The 23037-nt window shown below is 43.2% G+C and overlaps 1 protein-coding gene across 2 annotated transcripts in view; it reads right to left on the bottom strand.

The window, feature by feature from the left end:
- The window catches only part of CMSS1 (cms1 ribosomal small subunit homolog), a 359816-nt gene that overhangs the window by 248693 nt on the left and 88086 nt on the right, over positions 1 to 23037 (bottom strand). The window contains exon 1 of one of the 2 annotated variants that reach the window (XM_061628234.1): positions 10413 to 10536. The exons of the other annotated variant lie outside the window; for it this stretch is intronic. Within the exon in view, the coding sequence (XP_061484218.1) occupies positions 10413 to 10415 (3 nt within the window). The 5' untranslated portion in view covers positions 10416 to 10536. Of the gene's footprint in view, positions 1 to 10412; positions 10537 to 23037 lie in introns of those variants that run through there. 2 annotated transcript variants of the gene reach the window in all.

Raw genomic sequence — 23037 nt, 5'->3', positions numbered from 1 at the left:
CAGAATTTTTTAAGGCATGAGGTAGTAGCATTTTAATATCATCCCAGAAATGTATCTTCTTTCTATGATGCTGCAGTGTTTTCTCGTGCTTCCCCATCTCCCACTTATTTTCTTCCCCCAATCTTATGTAGGTGCCAATCAGTTTGGAACAAGAACCTCTTCTGATTTTTTTCAACAAGTACCAACTTTTTTCTGTACAGGCACACTGAGAAGGGGTGAAATTGGCTGATCATGGAAAACATTGATATAACCTGAACAGATCAGGGCAGAGTACTGACTCCTCTTTAAGGACTCCTGTCTGTCACAAAAACCTGTATTTCAAGTCCAAGTCATACAAGATTCTAGTGATGTGGCAGTCACTTTTATGTTGCTGGTATGCTCTCCCTCTCCATTGCATCCATAAAAACGTATCATGTGGGTCAGATGAATTATGTTGTTCTTTCCCATGCAGCTGGCCTGAGACAAGAACACATCATTCACCTCACCCATGAGGCTTCTTTCCTGCAGATGTTACTGGAGTAGCAGGGAATTCAGCCACACAGAAATGGCCCCCCTGCCAGTCCAGCAACATCATTCCTTAGTGACAACAACTGTAGAAGAGACAGAATGTATTAAGGATCAGTTAAAAGCTAGTAAATGTTTCATCTGAACATGAAAGTTTACCTGGTGGCTACTGTGAGTAAATACATGTACAGTAATGTACAATACAACCTAAAATTCAGAAGTTAGAAGATACTAGCAATCACAACATATTTTGAAACAGTGCATTTGTAATATACATAGAGGGTTGTGTCCTACTTTTGAGGTCAGTGGAAGCATCCAGAGCGAAAACCAGACCAAAAATATTACAGAGACTACAAGGTCAGTAAAAGGCAATCCTGTGGATTGCTATAGCAGTGCAGCAGCCTGGGTGAAAAGAACATTACAAGAGTCCTGCTAGATCAAAGCAAAAAGCCATCTAGTTCAGTATCCTGTCAACACTGCAGACAGCCAGATGCCTATGGAAAGGCTGCAAGTAGGACATAAGTACAATAGCACTCTCCTGCTCATGCTCTCTAACAATGGTTATTCAGAGGCATACGGACTCTGACACTGCAGAAAATATATAGCTGTTTAAAGCATACCAGACAGGTGGCTGTCCAGCTGCCTCCTGAATGCCTCCAGCGTTGGAGAGCCCACCACCTCCCTAGGTAATTGTTTCCATTATCGTACAGTTCTAACTATTAGCAAATTTTTCCTGATGTTCAGCTGAAATCTAGCTTCCTGTAATTTCAGCCCATTATTCCATGTCCTGCACTCTGGGATGATCGAGAAGAGATCCTGGCCCTTCTCTGTGTGACAACCTTTCAAATACTTGAAGAGTGCTTTCATATCTCCCCTCAGTCTTCTTTTCTTAAGGCTAAACACACCCAGTTCTTTCAGTTTCTCCTCGTAGGACTTTGTTTCCAGTCCCCTGATCATCCTTGTTGCCCTCCTCTGAACCTGTTCCAGTTTGTCTGCATCCTTCTTAGAGTGTGGTGTCCAAAACTGGACATAGTACTTGAGATGAGGCCTAAACAGTGCTGAATAGAGAGGAACTAGTATTGCATGTGATTCAGAAACTATACCTCTGTTAATGAAGCCTAAAGTAGCATTTGACTTTTTTGCAGCAATATCACACTGTTGGCTCATATTCAGCTTGTGATCAACAATTTATTTATTTTATTTTATTTTATTTTATTTATATACCGCCCTAAGCCCGGAGGCTCTCTGGGCGGTGTACAAAAAGATAAAAACAAGCGCAGTGTATGAATACAATAATACAATGAATCAAGAAACAAAACAACAAACAATAAAAGAACCAAACAACATCCAGAATACAAAATAATGATGAAAATGCTATTAAAACATGCTTTAAAATGCCTGGGAGTACAAAAAGGTTTTCACCTGGCGCCGAAAAGATAGTAGCGTCGGCGCCAGGCGCACCTCATCGGGGAGGCTATTCCACAGTTCGGGGGCCACCACGGAAAAGGCCCTGGTTCTGGTCACTACCCTCCGAGCTTCTCGATGGGATGGCACTCGGAGGAGGGCCTTAGATGTTGAGTGCAGTGTCCGGGTAGGTTCATATTGGGAGAGGCGTTCCACCAGGATGCCTTTTATGATGCATAAAAAGATTAAAGTTTGGGCACAAATATAAGAGGAAGTAAAGGAAGTGCCCCTTGCCAAGCTGTCCAAAATGTCCCTTTAAAATGCTGTGCCAAATAGCTGATAATGCCACCCTGTCAAGCCAGCCAGTTGTCTGAGAGCACAGGGGAAGGTTTGTTATGAAGTCACATTATGTGATAAAGACAGTGTTTCAGGGACAGTGGGGCGACATAACTTTGTCAGGCAAAGATGATTTCCTTCCAAGGCTCTGCTTGACGCTTTCTCTAGATCACCAAATACATATAAAGGAAATGCAAAAAGAAAAAGTACAAACAGAATATATTTTGTTCAGTGTTTGGAACTGTTCTATTTTTTTCTTGGATCCAACGCAGTAATAACACTGGTTGTGTATCTTTCCAACATGTAGAAATTATCTTTAGAATGAAAATGTGCCATTTGACCAGTTGTCAAAAGTGAAAACTAATGCCTTGTCTCCAAAAAAAAGTACAGGTATCCATTCTGGTCCATTAAGTAAAATCCAAACAGCAGCAGTAGCAACATTCTTTTATTGGGCTCAACTAAAAAGCCAAAGGAGTGAGGAAGTATGAACTTGAAAGCTTCTTTGTGACTCTGGTTGGTCCTAGTAAAACAAAAAGCAATTGCTTCTCTAGAGAGCACAAGCATGCTTTAAGTGTCTCCTTGTTGGACAGTAAGTAGAAAAATAAAAAATAAGTTATGTCACATTTGATATCTGAAAAGTGAATAAAGGTTGGCTGTCTTCAGACGAAAGATGGTAAGTGAACAGTAGCATTTGTGTTGAGATGTCAGTGGAACGTCAAGATGCCATTGATGCCGAGTGAAAAAAAGTTTAGTGTTCTCGGGGTGTAGCCAACTTTGTAAAGATAGGAAGCATTATGTCCTCCAGCTGCTGCTTCTGATCTACAAAATCTTGCATGGTAGGCTCCTTGGTGTTTTCAAGCCAATCTGACTTAGCTTGACAGGCCTTGAGAGAAGTATTCTGCCCAATTCCAATTCCAGTATCCTTCTCGTTTGTAGTACTGTTGAGCCAAGTATCCCCCATCTTATAACTGTGCATTTGGTCTCATTTTCCTAGGTGTAGAACTTTGCACTTTTCTCTGTTAAATTTCATTCTGTTGTTTTCACCCAATGTTCCAGCCTATCAAGATTACTTTTAATTTTGTTTCTGTCCTCCAGGGTGTTAGCTATCCCTCTCAATTTTGTAACATCTGCAAATTTGATATGCATTCCTTCACCTCCTCTTCCAAATCACTAGTAAAAGTGTTGAAGAGCACCAGGCCCAAGCCCTGTAGTACCCCAATTATTACCTCCCCCAGTTTGAGAAGGAACCATTGATAAGCATTCTTTGAGTACGATCTGTAGCCAACTGCGGATCCAACTTAGCTCTTCCATCCAGACCACATTTAGTTAGCTTGCTAATCAGAGTATCATGTGGCACTTTGTCAAAAGCTTTGCTGAAGCTGAGATATATTAAGTCCACAGCATTCCCACAGTCTACCAGGAAGGTTACCCAATCAAAAAATGAGAAATATTAGTCTGGTAGGATTTGTTCTTGATAAATCCATGTTGGTTTCTTGTAATCTCTGCATTGTTTTCAATGTGTTTACAGACTGACCATTTTATAATCTGCTCCAGAATATTCCCAGTAATTGATGTCAGGCTTACTGCCTGTAGTTCCCAGGTTCTCCCTCCTTGCCCTTTTTGAAGATTGGAGGAGGCCTAATGTTGTCCCTGTCAGCCGACACTTCACCCATTCACCACGATTTTGCAAAGATAATAGACTGTGGTTCTAAGAGTTCTTCAGCCAGTTCCTTCAATACTCTAGGATGCAGTTCATCAGGCCCTGCAGATTTGAACGTGTTCAAAGTCATTAGGTATTCCTTGACTATTTCTCTATCCATCCTAAATTGCAATCCTGCCCCTTCATGTTCATTTTTGCCAGGGGGGTCATAGACCTTCTTTTGGGAGAAGACTGAGCGAAAGTAGGAAGTGAGCACTTTTGCTTTTTCTTTGTCATCATTTTGGCATCCTCATTGACTAACTGTACCACCATTCTTTTCTTTATCTTTTACTGTGGATGTACCTGAAGAAAGCTTTTTTGTTACTTCTAGCATCCATTGAGAACCTCAGCTCATTCGCAGCTTTAGCCTTCCTGACGCCATCCCTGAAATTATATGCTGTCTGTATTCTTCTTTTGTGGTCTGGCCTTCCTTTCACTTCCTGTATGTGTCCTTTTTTGTTTTCAGGTCATCTCTTTTTATGAAACTTCTGCTATCTTCCCCCCTTTTTTCCTTCTTGGAATTGTTTGCAATTTTGCATTTAGAATTTCCTTTTTTAGAAACGCCCACCCATTTTGGACTCCTTTTCTCATTAGGGTTGCTTGCAATGGGACCTTACCTATCATTGTTCAGAGCTTATTAAAATTGGCTTTCCTGAGGTCCAGGGTATGCATATGGCTATTCTCAGCTTTTGCTTCCTTTAAAATCAAGAACTCAAGTATGATATGGTCACTTTCCCCCAGAGTTACCATTACTGCCACTTCATCCACTAAGTCATCTCTATTGGTTAGAATCAAGGATAGCTGATCCTCTAGTTGCTTTCTCCACTTTTTATATGAGAAAGTTATCTCCAACACTCCAGTAAACTGAGTCTGAATCCTCGCAAGACAGAGGCACTGTGGGTTGGTGGTTCCCGAGTTCGGATAATTGGTCAGTTGCCTGCTTTGGATGGGGTCGTACTCCCTCTGAAAGAGCAGGTCCGTAGACTGGGGGTGCTCCTGGAACCACCTTTGTTGCTAGAGGCCCAGGTGACCTCTGTGGCTAGGAGTGACTTTTACCAGCTTTGGCTGGTAAGACAGCTGCAGCCGTTTCTGGACTGGGATAGCTTGACCACAGTTGTCCACACACTGGAAACCTCCAGGCTAGATTACTGTAATGCACTCTATGTGGGGCTGCCCTTGAGGTTGGTCTGGAAGCTGCAGCTGGTGCAAAATGCGGCAGCAAGACTGCTCACTGGGGCACGGTATCACCAACATGTCACGCCGCTGCTGAAAAAATTGCACTGGCTGCCCATTTGCTACCAAGCCAAGTTCAAGGTTCTAGTTTTGGTGTACAAAGCCCTATACATCTTGGGACCAGGACACCTGAAAGACCGTCTTATCCCTTATATACCCAGCCGATCACTGCACTCTTATCAGGAGGTCCGTTCTGCACTACATAGGAAACAGACTTTTAGTGTGGCGGCACCTACCCTGTGGAATCCCTCCCCTTAAATATTGGACAGAAGCCATCTCTGTTATCTTTTGGGCACCTTTTGAAGACTTTCTTCTTCCAACAAGCCTTTTAAGCTAAGACTTATCCTAGTCTGCATCTGTGTTGGAATTGCTTTTAATATGTTTTTCTTTTTTAAAAACAGTATGTTTTTAACCCTTTTTGAAAGATGTTTTTAAAGCTTTTTTAAAAAAATGTTTTTAAAGTTGTTTTGTTTTAATGTATTTTAAGGTCTGTTTTTATGATGTTTTGATATGTTTTTAGCCCTTTTGCTTGCTACCCTGGGCTCCTGCTGGGAGGAAGGGTGGGATATAAATCAAATAATAAATAAATAAATAAAACACAAGAGGGGCTGTATTTGGCAGAATTTGTCTCCCAACAGATATTGGGGTATTTGAAGTCCCCCATTACTACTATATCATGCCTCCTCAAAACATTGGCAATATGCTTTTCAAAAGTTTCGTCCTCCTCTTCTCCTTGATTGGGTGGACAGTAGTGACTCCAACGAAGTTCCTTTTATTCCTTGCCCCATGTATTTTAATCCAGATACTCTGTGAGTACATCTTGTGATAGCAATTCCATAGTTGAACTATATGCTATGTGAACACAAACAACCTTAAGAGCAGCCTCTATCAATATACCTGGAATTGCAGGTGCATGAAAAAAATGTTCAAAGCACACAGATGGAGCATGATGGGGAAGGCCTGGAGATAACTCACCTATTTACCAGCCTAAAAGGCTAACAGCATGCTTTGTTGACACAAACTTACATGCCACGTAAATGGAATTAAACTGGTAGAATGGGATTATGACTGCTATATAGCACAGTGGAGTTGACAGGTTCAGCTTTCATGACAACAGAAAGACTCTGAATCTATAGCAGGAAGACCCATGGTATGGATTCAGTCCAACTGTACACTGCTCTATTATTATTAGGTACACTCCATTCTCAGAACAGTAGTATTTTGAAGATGGCAGAAAAACAATAGCTGTAGAAGACAAGCAATAGGGACAATGAATGCAGTATACAATATAGATGTCAACAAGAGACAAAGCTAACCAAATACATTGAAGATAACTCTTTATGCTTTTGGATAGAACGGTTTGTCACCAACTCACATGGGGGAGACAAAAATGGCTTTATGTCATTTTTAAAATTCCCTATACTTCAAAACAGGAATTAAACCTAAAAAATAAAATCCCCCAAAGAGAACAGGAAAATATAGTCACATTTCCTATTCCCGTGACAGCTAACACTTGATTCTCAAAAGTATGAGAACATTGTTTCTGTATCCCATTGCTCAGAACAGCTTCCAGATGGAAATGTTTGGGTGTGAGAACGTCAGGCCCATTCTAACCTCACATGATACATATAGATAATACTTCCTCTCTTTGCCTGCATAACCTCATGTTTCATGTATCCTGGCACCACTTGCAACATTCACCCTTCCTGCTACACCTTCTTCCTTTAAAGTCTGCTGCAGAAAGCTCACAGGCTCTGTGTCAAGTACTTAAATATTCATGGAATAAAACTAAAAAATACTATGTTCCTGATCTTGTTAACAGAAGAAATGCTCTGAATTCATACATAATTATAAATAAATGCAATCAAGCATGGGCAAAAGGCAAAAATAAAAGGGGGGCTTTAAAAACAGTCAGTAGACACTCTATCCAAGTACCATTTTATGTAGTATTCATAAAGAGCTGACCTTTTGAGGCTATTTCTTCCAAATACATGTACACATCTCCAAAAGACAAAAACACTACATGAAGAACACAAAACCAGAAGAATAATCAAAACTGTGGAAAAATAGTTTTATTAAATGAAACAGAATGTTACATCATCTGCAAACAAATCAGTATAAGGCCAGAAAGACAGGCAGAGAATAAACAAGCTTTTAGAAGTATTGGATTATTTAATTAAAATTTGTTGTTTTCAATAGTTAGAAATGCTTTGCCATTATTGTTTGTAACTAGTATCTCTCTGGCAAGGAAAAACTAGGGTGGCTAATGAGGCTTTAGAGAACACAATAATAGATTTTAGATTAACCCTCAATTTTTTTGTTTTCTTTGGAGTACTCATTATGTGGAAAACCCTAAAGGAGCATGATGTCACATCTTGAATGGTGTCCAAAACATTTGCCAAGTGATGTCGCCATCAGGATCACTTAGCAATTGCTTACCATAGTGAGAAAAGCTCTCACACAAGTTAAGGCACAGCTCCTTTTATTATGATAGAATACAAGTGATGTTACACACACACATTCAACTTATTTAGATTCCAAAATTACTGGGCAATATTCAGTGTTGCACGCATTGGCCAACAGACTGATGGGGCCAAAAGCAGGGAGGCCAATAGGAGGTGGAGCTAGAGGCAATGACAAGCAGAGCCAAACAATTCCAGTTTTGCCCCATAATCCTGCCTGCTGAGTTCTGCAAGGGCAATACTGAGACTGAGAAGGAGGAAGCTGGCAGGCAATGACACCCTCTGGACTTTTAAGTATGAAGGCAGAGAGGTGGCAGCTGGCTGAAGTCGGTAAGGCAGTGCCCCATTAGCCCTAATGGAACAGCCTCCACTGTTAGTGTGAGCGAAATACAAGCTTGCACAAGGAATCTTTCATTACCCCTCCCTCGTCCTGGTTGCAGCCCTCACTACTTCCTGAAAGCCCTCTCCAGTGCGATCAGGGAAACTCACCAGTTTAGTGGAAGGAGTTATATGGTGCTGCAGTGGGAAGAGGCAAATTGCTCAAACAGAGCAGAAAAATCCTGCCAACAAAAAACAAGTGTCCTGTCCTACCATAGTCCTGTACAACTCAGCCCACAATCTCTGGTAAGTCCCCCCCCCACGCCCTCTGGAGAGACTTTTCAGATGTTACTGGGGGCTTCAGGGGGGAGAAGGGGAAGGGAATGTTCATTGCTCCAGCTTGTACCACTCATGTAACATCAGATATCAACGTGTTGAAGGAGAGCTTTGAGCATACCATGGACCGCGAAAAAGACAAATAGTTGGATGTTAGAACAAATTAAACCAGAAGTGTCACTAGAAGCTAAAATGATGAAACTGAGGTTATCATACGTTGGACACATCATGAGAAGACATGATTCACTAGAAAAGACAATGCTGGGAAAAACAGAAGGGAGCAGAAAAATAAGAAGACCAAACGAGATGGATTGATTCCATAAAGGAAGCCACAGACCTGAACTTACAAGATCTGAACAGGGTGGTTCATGACAGATGCTATTGGAGGTCGCTGATTCATAGGGTCGCCATAAGTCGTAATCGACTTGAAGGCACATAACAACAACAAATGTGAAACATTTATGATATAATAATCTTGCGGGTTTAAAAAAAAGAAAATTCATCCCCTACTCACACTTCAATAATCCGCTTATCTCAACATCAAATGGAGAAATAGGTAAATAGGTACTTGTGTTTTGCTGTATGTCGCCCAGAGTGGCAGACTAACCTCTGCCAGATGGGCGTCTAATCAAATCAAACCAAATCAAATCAAATAATAAATAAATAAATAAATAAATGAGGGCCAGAAAACCCAGCAGCAACAACCCCCCCGCCCCAGTGTGCCCTTACTTGGTCTGCTGCTTCTCCCAAGTGAAGTTAAATCCAGGAAAGGATTGGAGACTAGCTAGGGAAAGAGCTTCAGTAGTCTACTGCTTTGGACATATTTAATATTAATCTTCTATGAAGTGGCAAGAGAAACAGAACTAGAATAGGAGGGCAGTTGGGGGCAAAATTGGCATAATGGATGCAGAACAAAACTATAATGAGCATATTAAAGCCAGGCTTGATTGGTTTTTTATGGATCAAGAAGCCACCTAAAGTCAAATGAGGGGAGGGCAATTTTCAGTGGCACTTACATCAAAATACTAAAAGGAAAACAGACAACAGGAATACCCCGCATTAACGTACGCAATGGGTCCACAGCAAGTACGTAAACCGAAAATGTACTTAAAGTGAAGCACTACCCTTTTTCACTTATCAATGCATATACTGCACTGCAATCATCATATACAGGCATAACTAATGTAAATAACGCATTTATAACTAAAATAAACACAGTAGGCCTTATCTTAAGAAAAAGTTTGTAGTTGGAAACTGATCGGGCAGTGGCGTCATGCCATTAAGTGTCCGTTCTTGCGAAGCAAGTGTACGTAAACAGGGGAATGGTGCTACTGTTAATATGTCCGTACTCGCGAGTGTCCGTAAAGTGAAGGTCCGTATAGTGGGGTATTCCTATAATCAACAGGAATCTGTTGATTTCAGCAGGATAGATACTTCACGGATCATAAGCCAACACTCTGTTAATACTATGTACACACATACAGATGCACACTTACTGGGAATAAGCCCTGTTCAGGCCAGTGAAACTTACTACTAATTAAACATGAATGGGAACAGAGAGGGCTGAACAATGGAGCAACTTAACACTACGTTTTGTAAAGATATCACTAGTATCTCCCTAAAGTAATGTACTGCCTTCAAGTCGATTCCGACTCTATGTACGGATGTGAAAGATGGACAGTGAAAAAAGCGGATAAGAAAAAAATCAACTCATTTGAAACGTAGTGTTGGAGGAGAGCTTTGCGCATACCATGGACTGCGAAAAAGACAAATAATTGGGTGTTAGAACAAATTAAACCAGAACTAGCACTAGAAGCTAAAATGATGAAACTGAAGTTATCATACTTTGGACACATCCTGAGAAGACATGATTCACTAGAAAATACAATAATGCTGGGAAAAATAAAAGGGAGTAGAAAAAGAGGAAGGCCAAACAAGAGATGGATTGATTCCATAAAGGAAGCCACAGACCTGAACTTACAAGATCTGAACAGGGTGGTCCATGACAGATGCTATTGGAGGCCACTGATTCATAGGGTCGCCATAAGTCTTAATGGACTTGAAGGCACAACAACAATGAATAGGGTTTTCATGGTAAGGGGTATTCAGAGGTGGTTTACCATTGCTTTCCGCTGAGGCTGAGGCAGTGACTGGCCCAAGGTCACTCAGTGAGCTTCATGGCTGTGTGGGGATTCGAACCCTGGTCTCCCAGGTCGTAGTCCAACACTCTACTATTACGCCACACTGGCTCTCAAGTATCTCCCTACAAAAGACAAAATAGGGAGAGTGATTACAGGGAAAGGACTCAGAAAACTGGGACTCTCCTTGGAAAAAAGGAACCATCCACCAACTTTCTTATAATGGTATACTGGTTGAATATTTAAGCTGCCAACTGTTAGCAGATTTAGTCCAACCTGATAGTTAAGGTTGAAAATGGTATCACCCATCTGCAGGAAACATGGCCTCTAAGCCAAAAAAATGCATGTTCAGTATCAAATCTCTGCAGAACTACCATCATATTTTTTTTTCAATTTGAAACAGTGCAGCCTCTAAATGCAACAATGCTAAGTGCTCACAGTGTTTGAGTTACATTTTCTCAGTCGTCTTTAAAGCAACCCTCTACAGTAGGCCGCGTCTATCCCTATTACTGGTGGATAGTTTCTCTAGGAATATCAGCACAAGTTAATCAGCAAGTTCATAAATAGGCAGATATTTGAAATGGAGATTTCCTGCTGCTGCTGCTGCTGAATTGAATTTATTAACTGCTTTTCTTCACAAAACTGCATCCAAAGTGACTTACAATCAGCCTACAACTTGTGCTTTCAACACAACATGATATCAACTTCATATCATTCATTGGACAGCCCCACAAAATATTTTTCCTCGCTACCCCTTGCTCAGTGATTACCATATTTTATTAATGGTTCTTGATAATGCAGTTTTTCCACAGTGCATGAACTGAATCACTATGTTCTAGCATGCATTTATCACCAGATGCTCAGTCTATATTGACAAAATAAGCCAAGGGTAGCCAACGTGGTCCCTACCAGATGTTGTTGGACTACAATTCCCATCAGTCCCAAACAGTGCAGCCAATTGCTGGGATGATAGGATCTGTAGTCCAAAAATATCTGGAAGAGGGCACCACATTGCCTACCCCTAATGCAGGCACTCAATTAAGAACATAAGAAGAACCTGCTGGATCAGACCAGTGTCCATCTAGTCCAGCATCCTGTTCTCACAGTGGCAACCAGATGCCCATGGAAAGCCCACAAGCAGGACCTGAGTGCAAGAGCACCCTCTCCTCCTCACCCTCCAGCAATTGGTTTTCAGAAGCATACTATATCTGACTATGGTGATGGAACACAGCCATCATGGCTAGTACCCATTGATAGCCTTATCCTCCATGAATTTGTCTAATCTTCTTTTAAAGCCATCCAAGCTGGTGGCCATCACTGTCCTGCCCAGAGTCCAAGACACGAAAAGGAGGTGAGGCTTGGTTTAATTCTTGTTTTATTAGGGTGATGGTTACATCCAAAGCAGTGCACTTCATAAACCTGTCTACTCTAGCTCACTCCTTTCCCTAGCTAGGCTATCTGAACAGTCTCTGCAGCATGTGGGGAGAGTTGACTCAGCACTGGAGTCTGGGTGGGCACCTGCTTAAGTAGGGAAGGTCTTCGCCTGTAACCGACAGCTCCTCCGCAGTTCCACTATCTGAGAGTCCCGTTTCTTGCATGGGGAGAGGGGGGGATGAGCCTCCAATGCCCCATCCAACAGTGGAGTTTTGCTAGGTGATGGTGTGACCTCAGGGAGTGGAAAACTGGTTGGTGGGGAAGCGTTTGAAGTGCCAGATGGGAATTCCAGCGCAGGTGGGGTTGGTGCATGTGAAGGGTTGCTTCCCAACGGCTCAGAGGGGGAACTCGCAGACAGGGCGGGATCTGCCTCAGCAGGAGAGATGGGCGAGGAAGTCTGAGGACTGACAGAGCCCCCCCCCCACAACGTCCCCAGGGACCTTGTCCTCATATGACTCCTCTCCCTGATCCAACTCCCCTTGCACCTGAGGCGCAACATCATCCCCCCTCCATGCACCATCTCCCTCCACCCTCTGGACTTGGGCTTGTCCAGGTAGGCACCACGGAACTCTCTCACCAACGTCACATGGACGTTGTCAGCTGATCCCCCAAAACACTCCGACTGATCGTACCCCTTCCAGTGGATCAAGTACTGAAGCAGCCCTCGGCGCCTCTGCAAATCCAAAATCTACGCCACCTCATATTCCTCTTGTCCATTCACTGCTATGGGGGGCGGAGGCACCTCTGGCTGCCTGTGGGGATAGGGGTGTTGCTCCAGGGTAAGCAGGGAGCGATGAAACACTGGATGTATCTTGAAGGAGGAAGGCAGCCTCAGGTGAAAGGCCACTGGGTTGATCTGTGCCTCAACTTCGAAGGGCCCCACCTGCCAATGTTGATCTGCGACTCTCTTATAGTCCATTTTTGCCCTCTCTAACTGTTCCTTCAGCAACTGCTGCATCGCCTGAAGCTCTTGCACAAAGTCCTCAGCTGCCAGAATGGTGGGGCTGGCATGTGGGGTGGGAAAAGCTCAAGGGTGATAACCCAGGTTGGCGAAGAACGGGGTTTGTTGCATGGTGGCGTGCACTGTGTTGTTATAAGCGAATTCCGTTAAGGGCAAAAAGGACACCCAGTTGTCTTGCTGGTAATTGACATAACATAACAGCGGAGATACTGCTCCAATGTGGCATTCACCTTCTCAGTCTGACCATCCGTTTGTGGGTGATGGGATGACTACAGTCTCAATTAACTCTGTAGGAGCTGCCACAGGGCGTGCCAAAACCGAGCCGTAAATTGTGGGCCCAGGTCCGAAACTAAACTGTCTGGGAGACCGTGCAACCAGTAAACATGCTGCACATACAATTGAGCCGTCTCCCATGCATTTGGGAGTCCCGAGCATGGAATGAAATGAGCCATTTGAGTAAAAGCATCCACCACCAACAACACTGCTGTCTTCCCCTGAGAGGGGGGAAGGTCCGTGATGAAGTCCATAGTTACCATCCACCAAGGGCCCTGGGATGTAGGGAGTGACTCCAAGAGTCCTGCTAGCCATACCGTGATGTATTTCGCTCTTCCATAGACAGAGCAGGACTGGACATAGCACTCCACCTTCTGCTTCATCCGAGGCCACCAAAACTCCCTGGTGACGGTTTGCAAGGTTTTAAAGGTTCCAAAGTGCCCAGCAGTGGGACAGTCATGACACTGATGCAGGACTTTGACCCTCACATCCCCGGGGGGCACATACATAGCATCATAGTGATACAGCACCCCCCCTTCAGCGTATAGCCCTCTGTACTCCCAGTAGGCTGCCACTCTAATTCGGCGTGCTTCTCTTTGACAAACAGATCTCGTTTTTGAGCCGAACATAGTTCTTCCACCCAGGAGTCTTGGCACACCCCGGCCACCATCTTCTTGAGGGGTATAATCAGTTCCTGCGGTCTCAGAGTCAGATTCTCCAGGTATTCCGGTTTGCGGGACAGAGTGTCTGCACCTGAGGAATGTAATGGATTTTGAAGTGAAAGCAAGCGAAGAACTGCGCCGAGCGCACCTGCCTCTACTTCAGCTTACGGGAAGTGTGGAGGATCTTCAGGTTCTGATGATCGGTGCACACCTCAATCTCGTGCTGCGCTCCTTCCAAAATATGTCGCCGAGTTTCAAATGCATCCTGAATGGGCAACAACTCTTTTCCCCACACGGTGTAGTTTTGCTCTGAACTCGTCAACTTCTGCGAAAAGTAAACAGATGGTCTCAGGACACACACACCCCATGCTGGTTGTAAAAGCACCGCTCTGATGGCCACGTCCGATGCATCCATCTCCACCACAAAGGGGCATGCTGAGTTCATGTGTTGCAGTATGGGTTCAGACCGAACTTTCAACTCCTCTAAGGCTCCTTGCACGGCATCAGTCCAGTGAAAGGGATCTGGGCCTTTCAGGCAGTCCGTGAGGGTGCAGTCTTGTTAAGAGTAATTAGCAATGAACCAATGGTAGTAGTTGGTGAACCCCAGGAACCACTGAAGATCCCTCTTTGTTTTGGGAGGCTGCCACATGAGGATGCAATGAACCTTGCCCGGGTCCATCCCACCCCGGTAACAGAAATGCGATACCCCAAAAAGTCCAGCGTGGTTACGTCAAAGCCGCACTTCTCCAGCTTGGCATAGAGATGGTGCTCCCTGAAACATTGTAGCACCGCCTGCACATGGCTCTGTTGTCCCACTAGGGAGTCTGAATAGATTAGGATGTCATCTCGATACATAATCATGAACTGGTCCAAATAGTCTCTAAATACGTCATTCATGAAGCTCTGGAAGACCCCTGGACTATTTGATAGTCCGAAAGGCATGACCAAGTACTCAAACTGTCCATATCGAGTCTTGAACGCTGTCTTCCACTCATTCCCCTCCTTGATTCGAACCAGATTGTAAACTCCCCTCAAATCCAGCTTGGTATAAATCTTGGCCAACCGCAGTCACTCCAGCATCTCCATGATGAGCAGCAGGGGGTAGCTGTTGGGAATGGTGATCTTATTCAGCTCTCAGTAGTCATTACACGAGCATAATTCTCCATTCTCCTTCTTAACAAACAGCAAAAGGGCCCCGGTCGGAGACTGGGACAGTTGAATGAAGCCCCTCTTCAGGTTAGGTTCCAAGAATTCCTTAGCGCTGCCAGGTCCAGGTTCTGACAAGGAGTAAATCCACCCTGCAGGGATATGCGCCCCCGGCATCATATTTATGGTGCAGTCATAGGGTCGATTGGGGGGGGAACTGATCAGCTTCCTTTTTGTAAAATACATCCTGGTACTCCTAATACCTCTCTGGCAGGATGACCCCCTCCTGCAGTGCAACTCCAGCCACAATGTCGGCGGGAGGCTTCTTCCACAGTTGGCAATGCTGACGGCAATATCCCAAGGTAAACGCCACCACCGCTTCGTTCCAGAAAATTGTGGGGTTGTGCTGAACCAACCAGGGCATTCCCAACACCACTGGGAAGTGAGGCAGAGAAGCCACATAGAATGACAGTCTCTCCACATGTCCTGGGATTTCCATTTCTAGGATCTCTGTCGCCCTCATCTTGGCATCACTGATGGGTGGCGCGGCCGCCAGTGCCACGCCTCCTTGGGCAATCAGGGCTTGAAGGTTTTGATTCTCGAGTTGGAGATTCTGGGTTACTGCCTGGAGATTCTGGACTTCAGCGTACAAGGCTTCAACGGTTCCTTGAAGTTCCCCTTAGGCAGCGGTGCTAGCCTCCATGGTGTCAATCATGGGAGCGTCGGTGTAGGGAGGTGATGGCTGAGTCAAGCTGTTCTGCCCAGAGCTTGAGACACAAGATGGAGGCGAGGCTTGGTTCAATTCTTGTTTTATTAGGGTGATGATTACATCCAAAGCAGTGTGCTTCATACTCTACTCCAGCTCACTACTTTCCCTAGCTAGGCTACCTAAACAGTCTCTGCAGCATGTGGGGAGAGTTGACTCAGCACTGGAGTCTGGGTGGGCACCTGCTTAAGTAGAGAAGGTCTTCGCCCGTAACCAACGGCTCCTCCGCAGTTCCAACCTCTGAGAGTCCCGCTTCTCACACCTTCTTGCAGTGATGGAGTGACCTCAGGGAGCGGGAAGCTGGTTGGCAGGGAAGCTTTTGAAGTGCCAGGCGGGGATTCTGGCGCAGGCAAGGTTGGCACATGCAGAGGGTCGCTTCCCAATGGCTCAGACGGGGAACTCACAGGCGGGGCGGGATCTGCCTCGGCAGGAGGGATGGATGAGGAAGTTTGCGGGCTGACACAGCCCCCCTTCTATAACTTCCCCAGGGACCTCGTCCTTATCTGACTCCTCTCCCTGATCTAACTCCCCTTGGGCCTGAGGCGCAACAATCACTGCCTCTTGTGGGAGTGAATTCCATAGTTTAACTATGCACTGCATGAAGAAGTACTTTCTTTTGTCTGTCTTGAATCTTCCAACATTCAGCTTCATTGAATGTCCATGAGTTCTAGTGTTATGAGAGAGGGAGAAAAACTTCAACACACATCCCGGTTTATTTGGAGCCACACACACACCCCTCTCCTGGTTGAGGCAATTTACCTTGAGGGTCACAAACTATGTGGAATTATCTCCAAAGTGTTTTTTGCTAGCCATTCCTCATTTTTTCTTATTCTAAACAAAAAGAAAACACATTGTAGATTATAATACCTAATCACACACAAGTTTAAAAGCACCATAAAAATATTACCCTGAATAACACCGTAGCAACCACTAGAGCTGTGTTCCCCTGCAGTTCAGTTAAAGAAATCTCTCTGTCAGATTTAGAAGTGACAAGTGGGACCAGCACCAAAACGTTGTGGCATAACGTCACCCCATAACAAAAGTTATCCTATGCAGGGTTCCAGCCAGATATACCATCCTTCAGGATACTTTAAGTTGAAGAAGGTCACAGCAGGCCAACTCACTCTTTCCCATCACTCTCCTCGTAACTTTACATTTGGTTTTTCCAACCGAAAATATGTTTTGGCTCCCAGAGGCCACTGAACTTGGGCTGTTTGGGAGTTGATGATGCTGCCTTTTGAGTTTCTACTGCATACCACTGAAACTACTTCCTCTTGTTTCTCAGCAGTCCAGTTTTAGATCCAATCCCATTGGTACTCAACCATCTGAATTTGCAATCAAAGCAAATTATGTTTTCCTGATTATAGCTACAATCCAAAGAAATCTGATCAAATATGCAATGCTCCTTGGGTTAGTTTCCCTCTCATTTCATCATCTTAGGTTGCTGCAAACATTGTTCCTGATGACCTTCTGCATTTGGAAGTGGCTTTAGGGTGTGATAGGAAGGTAAGCCCTGCTGTGTAAATGGAAATTCCCAACATAACTCTTTGGATACAGCAAAATTTGCAAAACCATTTTGAAGACAAACTGTTAGATATTATACCTTCTTGATTTCAAACTGAAATCTCTGTTCTCTTCTAGGTTATTGAAGTCAAAATAAATTAATTCTATACTCAATTCAAGATCAAGACTACCCGCACTCATCCGGAATGCTATAGAAACAACATATTGAATCATATATCAATTTTTTGATAGTTTACCCCAGCCTTTCCCAACCAGTGTGCCTCCAGATGTTGTTGGACCACAACTCCCATCAGCCTCAGCTAGCATTGCCAATGGTCAGGAAGATGGGCGTTGTAGTCCAACAACATCTGGAGGCACACTGGTTGGGAAAGGCTGGTTTACCCAGTCAAAATACTTCATATTACCATTATTTACATTTTTGAGAAATCAAGGCTCCTAAGGATATTTACATACAGCATTATCTTGGTTATATAGAATGCTAACAGCACATAAACACTGTTGACTTATTTAGTCGGCATATATGTCCAGCAGACTCTAATTTCATACACACTGAGCTATTGTTGAAGAATGCATTGTGCTCAAATGCAATCATTTCCTTTTTGCTTTCTGGCAGGTTGTATGTATTACATATGCCGAAGACTATGTCTTCCAAGTTGTGAAATGGATGCCAGATCTCTGTACATTTGACCTTTTCATGGGTATCTTTTGTTTTGTAGGTGAGTGAGCAAGACCCTCCACAAGCACAAGTTTAGTTCTATATAACACCCCAGTGGGAGAGCCCAAATACTTTAACCACTACAGCATAAAGATAGGCTCAAGGAAGTGATGCACACAGACTAATGACTTCATGCTAGCATTTGAAGAACAGTCTACCACTTCATAGCATAACTTTCAACAGATGTTGGGAAAGCATACTCTTGTCAAAATCTACATGATTCAAAGATTTCCACAAATATCCTAGCGCATAATGAAAGGTTAAAACAATGACACAGAAACAATACATCTTTTAAAAGTAAAAATAAATCAAAGAATGAAAAAGCCAACGGCTGGAAGGACATTCGACCTGCCCCAGCAATTCAATTTTCCTACCCAAGTAAGAATGTAGAGCAATCCTCTCTTCAATATAGAGACTAAGACAGAAACCACAACCACAAGAACAAATCATTAGTGTCTTCACATCAATTTCATGCGATCAAAAGTTTTCATGAACTTAATGTTACTATGTAATAGCTTCATCTATAAAACATTCGTAGATTCATAATGTACTTGACTTCAGCCAAGAATTATAACTCAATTGTAACTGGGATTTTGTGTTCTCCCCACCCCTCAAGCACAAAACAATTAGAAAGTGAATCAGTTAAACAAAATAAAGCCAAAATAAGATGAAGGAAATCAGTAACCTGTTCTTCCCACAGATCATAAGTCTTTCCTTTCAACACTGTTCGAAAAAGATTTGAGACCATAGGCAGTATATTTCATGATAATCTAGTGTTTTGTAAGTAAGTGATGGAGACACACCACCAACATGCTTTTGGCAAATACCAACATCTATAGGCCTGAAATAGCTATCAAGGAGTACTGAGCCAGGACAACAATTTGTCTAAACACTTTTACAATCAATCAAATAAAAATCAACTCTCCACTGGCTTCCTTGGCCCTACTCCATCGTTTAAAAAAACACTCTCACACACACAAAAATCTTTCTACTGAGCACACAGGTGTAGAACATGAATACAAAGGCAAATATTTAATAGCACCACTAGTTAATGGAATGGCAGCATAGATGAGCCCTACCAAAAATAAAAAGCATTTCTACAAGATTCCTAAGATAAAAGTGACACATGACTTGAATTTCAAGTCAAGTTAGTAGCACTAACTTGAACGCAAGAAAAGTTTCTAATTTATTCAATAAAAGAGTGTAATGAGCAAGGTAAATCAACTGAAATTCTGCAGTACTGTATCTTACACATCTCAACTGCACAACCTGGAATGTATTTATCCAACTGAAAAGTGTGTCGCCCTTCCCAAAATTTAAGGTGAACAAATGCTCCCCCCCCAGAAAAAAAACCCTCCACAAACAGGTATGTTATACTTGCTGCAAGATTCCTGTGGCCTCCAAATGTTGGACACCAACTCCAATCAGTTCCAGCCAGCATGGCCAATGGGGAGGTAGGATGGGAGATGTAGTCTAACATCTGGAAGACCACAGGTCCAACAACTTTTCTGGATGGTCTGTATTAAACATTTCACCCTGTTTTCATTTCTGCATGACTTGCAAAGGAGGCAGTATGTTCAGAGGCAGTATACCTCTGAATACTCAGCGCCCAGGGCAAACAACAGGAGTGGCTTCATGCCCTGCTTATGAGCTTCCCGGGAGGCACATATCTAGTTGGCTACTGCTAGAAATAGGATGCTGTACTAGATGGATCACAGAGTCTCTTATTATGTAAAAAGAACATGACAAATTATTTTAAGCCAGCAAATGATTGATAAGTAACAATTACAAATGAAGACTCAGCCTCAAAAACATTGAATTGGTACTGTTTGCATGTTACAGTACACTGTGTGCAACTCTCACAATATGCACTGCACTGCAAGCAGCTGCTTTTAAAGTAGGGGTTCTGGTACCAGCATATAACAAGCCTTCTTATACCATGTCAGATCAATGTTCCCTCTATCCCAATATGATCTATTCCCAATTAGCAGTTACAGTAGGGCCCCGCTTCTCGGTGTTCCGTTAATACCACGCCAGCGGGGCGATCAGCTGCAGGGGGGGCTGGAGCTCCCCGCTTGAGCTGATTGCACCGGAGGGGAAGGTCAGCTGTAGAGCGGTACAGCTGATCTTCTCCTCCTCGGGGGCAGTCAGACTCATGCACTCCAGCTGACTGCACCGGAGGAGGGGAAGATCAGCTGTAGCGTTCTACAGCTGATCTTCTCATCTTCTGGCGCGATCAGACTCCCCCGCTTGAGCTGATCGCACTGGAGGAGAAGATCAGCTGTAGAGTGCTACAGCTGATCTTCTCCTCGGGGGCGGTCAGACTCGTGCACTCCAGCTGATTGCGCCGGAGGAGAGGAAGATCAGCGTAGCTCACTACACCCGATCTTCTCCCCTTCTGGTGCGATCAGACTCCCCCACTTGAGCTGCTCGTGCCCAAGGAGGGGAAGATCTGATGTTCTCCTCCTCTGGTGCGATCAGCAGGTTAGGTTCCAGACCCCCGCACTACAGCTGATCTGCTTTTTGGCGGTTTTTGCTTTCCTGCGGGGCTCTGGAACCTAACCTGCCATATGAGTGGGGCCCTACTGTATCAGTACTCCCAAGCTCTTAGGCAGGCACATATTTTGCCATCGTGCTTCATTCTGTTTAACTTGCAATTTCTGCTGCTAAATCTAGGATCTTACACATGCAAAGCGTGTAGTACTATTGAGCTTTGCACTGTTTATGGTGCAAAAGTCATCAAGTAGAGAGCTAGAGAAAGACAGCAGGAGAAGTGCAGTGGCTAAGACAATGAACAGTGAACCATACAGTCCCTGTAACAGTTTTCACCTCAGCCATGAACTGAGTGGTCCCAGACACACTATTCACTCAGCCTCAGTTCTCAAGCTGTAATACTGCCCTATGAGACAAGGTTATAAAGCACACAACTGCAAAATAATGGAGTAACAGATAATCAATGTATTGAGGAAAACAACAAATGGGGAAAATTAACAGAGAGAATGCTGAATTAATACAATAAAGAAGTACAGATAACAATGGACTAAAACACACATTCTATTAGTCACACAGATACAAAATGTGTACATAAGTGAGGATAAATAACAAAATACTGTATTCAGAAGTAGGGATGGCAGGATTCCAGTCAAGTCCTATTTTGTAGGATCTTCTTCAGATGAAATCCAACTTTTTAACTCAATCTCATTAAATGTGAATCTGTGAGAGCTGGAGAAGTGTAGTGGCTAAGACAATGAACCACACAGTCCCTGTACAACTTTCACCTCAACCATGAACTAAGTGGTCCCAGACACACTATTCACTCAACATCAGTTCTCAAATTGTAAGATGGGCAAAACAGATACTGCCCCACCTTGCAGGGTTATTTTATAGGTTGCTGAAAATAAGGATGTGACTGTATTAAATTATTTGAAAATAAGGATATGAAGTGCGTTGAACACCCAAAAGTACTATAGAAATTTTGAGGAATATATAAAAAGCACTTGGGAGGGGGAAAAGAAAAGAAACCTACTTTTTTTGTTCCCAGAGAATATGGAAAACCAGAAGCCTGTCTCACCCATTGCACACACTTAATTAAAAGAGTTTAATGCTGAGATCTCAAATGAATAGGCTAAGAATGCAAACTTTGTTTGGATGCTTCATCTCAAGATACACACAGCCAAGATGCTAGTAAAGCAAACTGCATATTGTCATTGTCAGTGTGAATCACAGGTCTCACTTTGCTGTAATCCTTTGCAGTGAGAAGTTGGCACAGGGCCAGGTTAAAGCACATAATTTAAACACTCAATCAGTTACATTCCAAGGCATTTGTTTAGTGTTTAATAAACTCTCAAGGGATGAGAAAATTACTAAAGAGCATTGTTTTGACATGAGACAGAGTGAGTCATCGGTTGTCACTAAATTCGGGGGGCTTTGGTATTTATTGTCTGAGATGAGCTTCTTAAAAAGCACATTATACATCAATACATATGTATAGGAGCTCACATGTACATTAGACTAAATATGTTTGCATAAACCATTATGGCAGAGGAAATGTTTTATAGTTCTTTGGCTGTCTGTAGCTTTAGGATTCTTTTATACACATTCATGTTTTACATTATGATCACAGCCAGATTTAATACACTTTCCCTTTCAAACAGCACCACATACGGCTTGCTCACAATTGGCACATACAAAAATATTTAAATTCCGAATCAAGGGAAGTGAAAAAACTGTTCTTAAAGAAAATTTGGCAAATCAAAAGTGAGAATTTGATGCAAAATTCACTTATTTAAATCTGAATACAGGACATCCGCAATATACAGGTTAAAATAGAATATATGTGTGTTCTGTAAGATCTATTCCACAGGTTTGATAAATCTTCAGCTATAGTTTATGCACACAAAGCCCCACCCTTCTAGGGGAGTACAAACACAATTACTATTGATGTCTTGACCAAGGCTAAATGACACCAGCTAAATGAGATTTAAAATATCATAGGTGTAATATTTTTATACAACTATGGAAGCAAAATGCCATAAGGAGTTCTAGAAAGAGACACTGACTAAATTTACGAGTGTTACTTGGTTATTTTAGTTTGAATATATGGTCCACTGGATTTAAGGAGATTTTTCTTAACTGTTGTATTACCATTTTCTCTTCCCTCTTGTGCTGGGATATCATGAACATTGCTAAGATGCATCTAACGTAAGTTATATTTCATGAATATATTCAGTGTCAGAAACAGTGGCATACCTAGCGTATTTGACACCCGGGGCGGATTATTTTTAAATACCCCCCTCCTCTTAATAGTCCCCTCCCACCAAGACCCTCTGCAATTTTGAAGTGGTCCTTGGGGGGGGAAGGTTTGGGAACCCCTGTGCTAGATTCCCCCCCCATGAACTACAAACAGACATGTTTAAAAGTGGAAACATTTGACTCCTCTCTACTGGCATTCCCACAGTAACAACCTCAATGCGATTCCCGCGGCCGACCTCAAAACTGTCTTGGAATTTATTTAACAAGCTCCCATCACACTTAAACCATGCGTGGGGGGCTACTTTATTTGCTTATATGATGGCATCACTGTGCCTAGTGCTTTACAGGGTACAAGAAAAGAGGTCCCTGTCCCT

The sequence above is a fragment of the Rhineura floridana genome, chromosome 5 (assembly GCF_030035675.1).
Source record: "Rhineura floridana isolate rRhiFlo1 chromosome 5, rRhiFlo1.hap2, whole genome shotgun sequence".
In the NCBI taxonomy this organism is placed as follows: Eukaryota; Metazoa; Chordata; class Lepidosauria; order Squamata; family Rhineuridae; genus Rhineura; species Rhineura floridana.
This window is presented reverse-complemented; position numbering and strand designations above follow the sequence as displayed.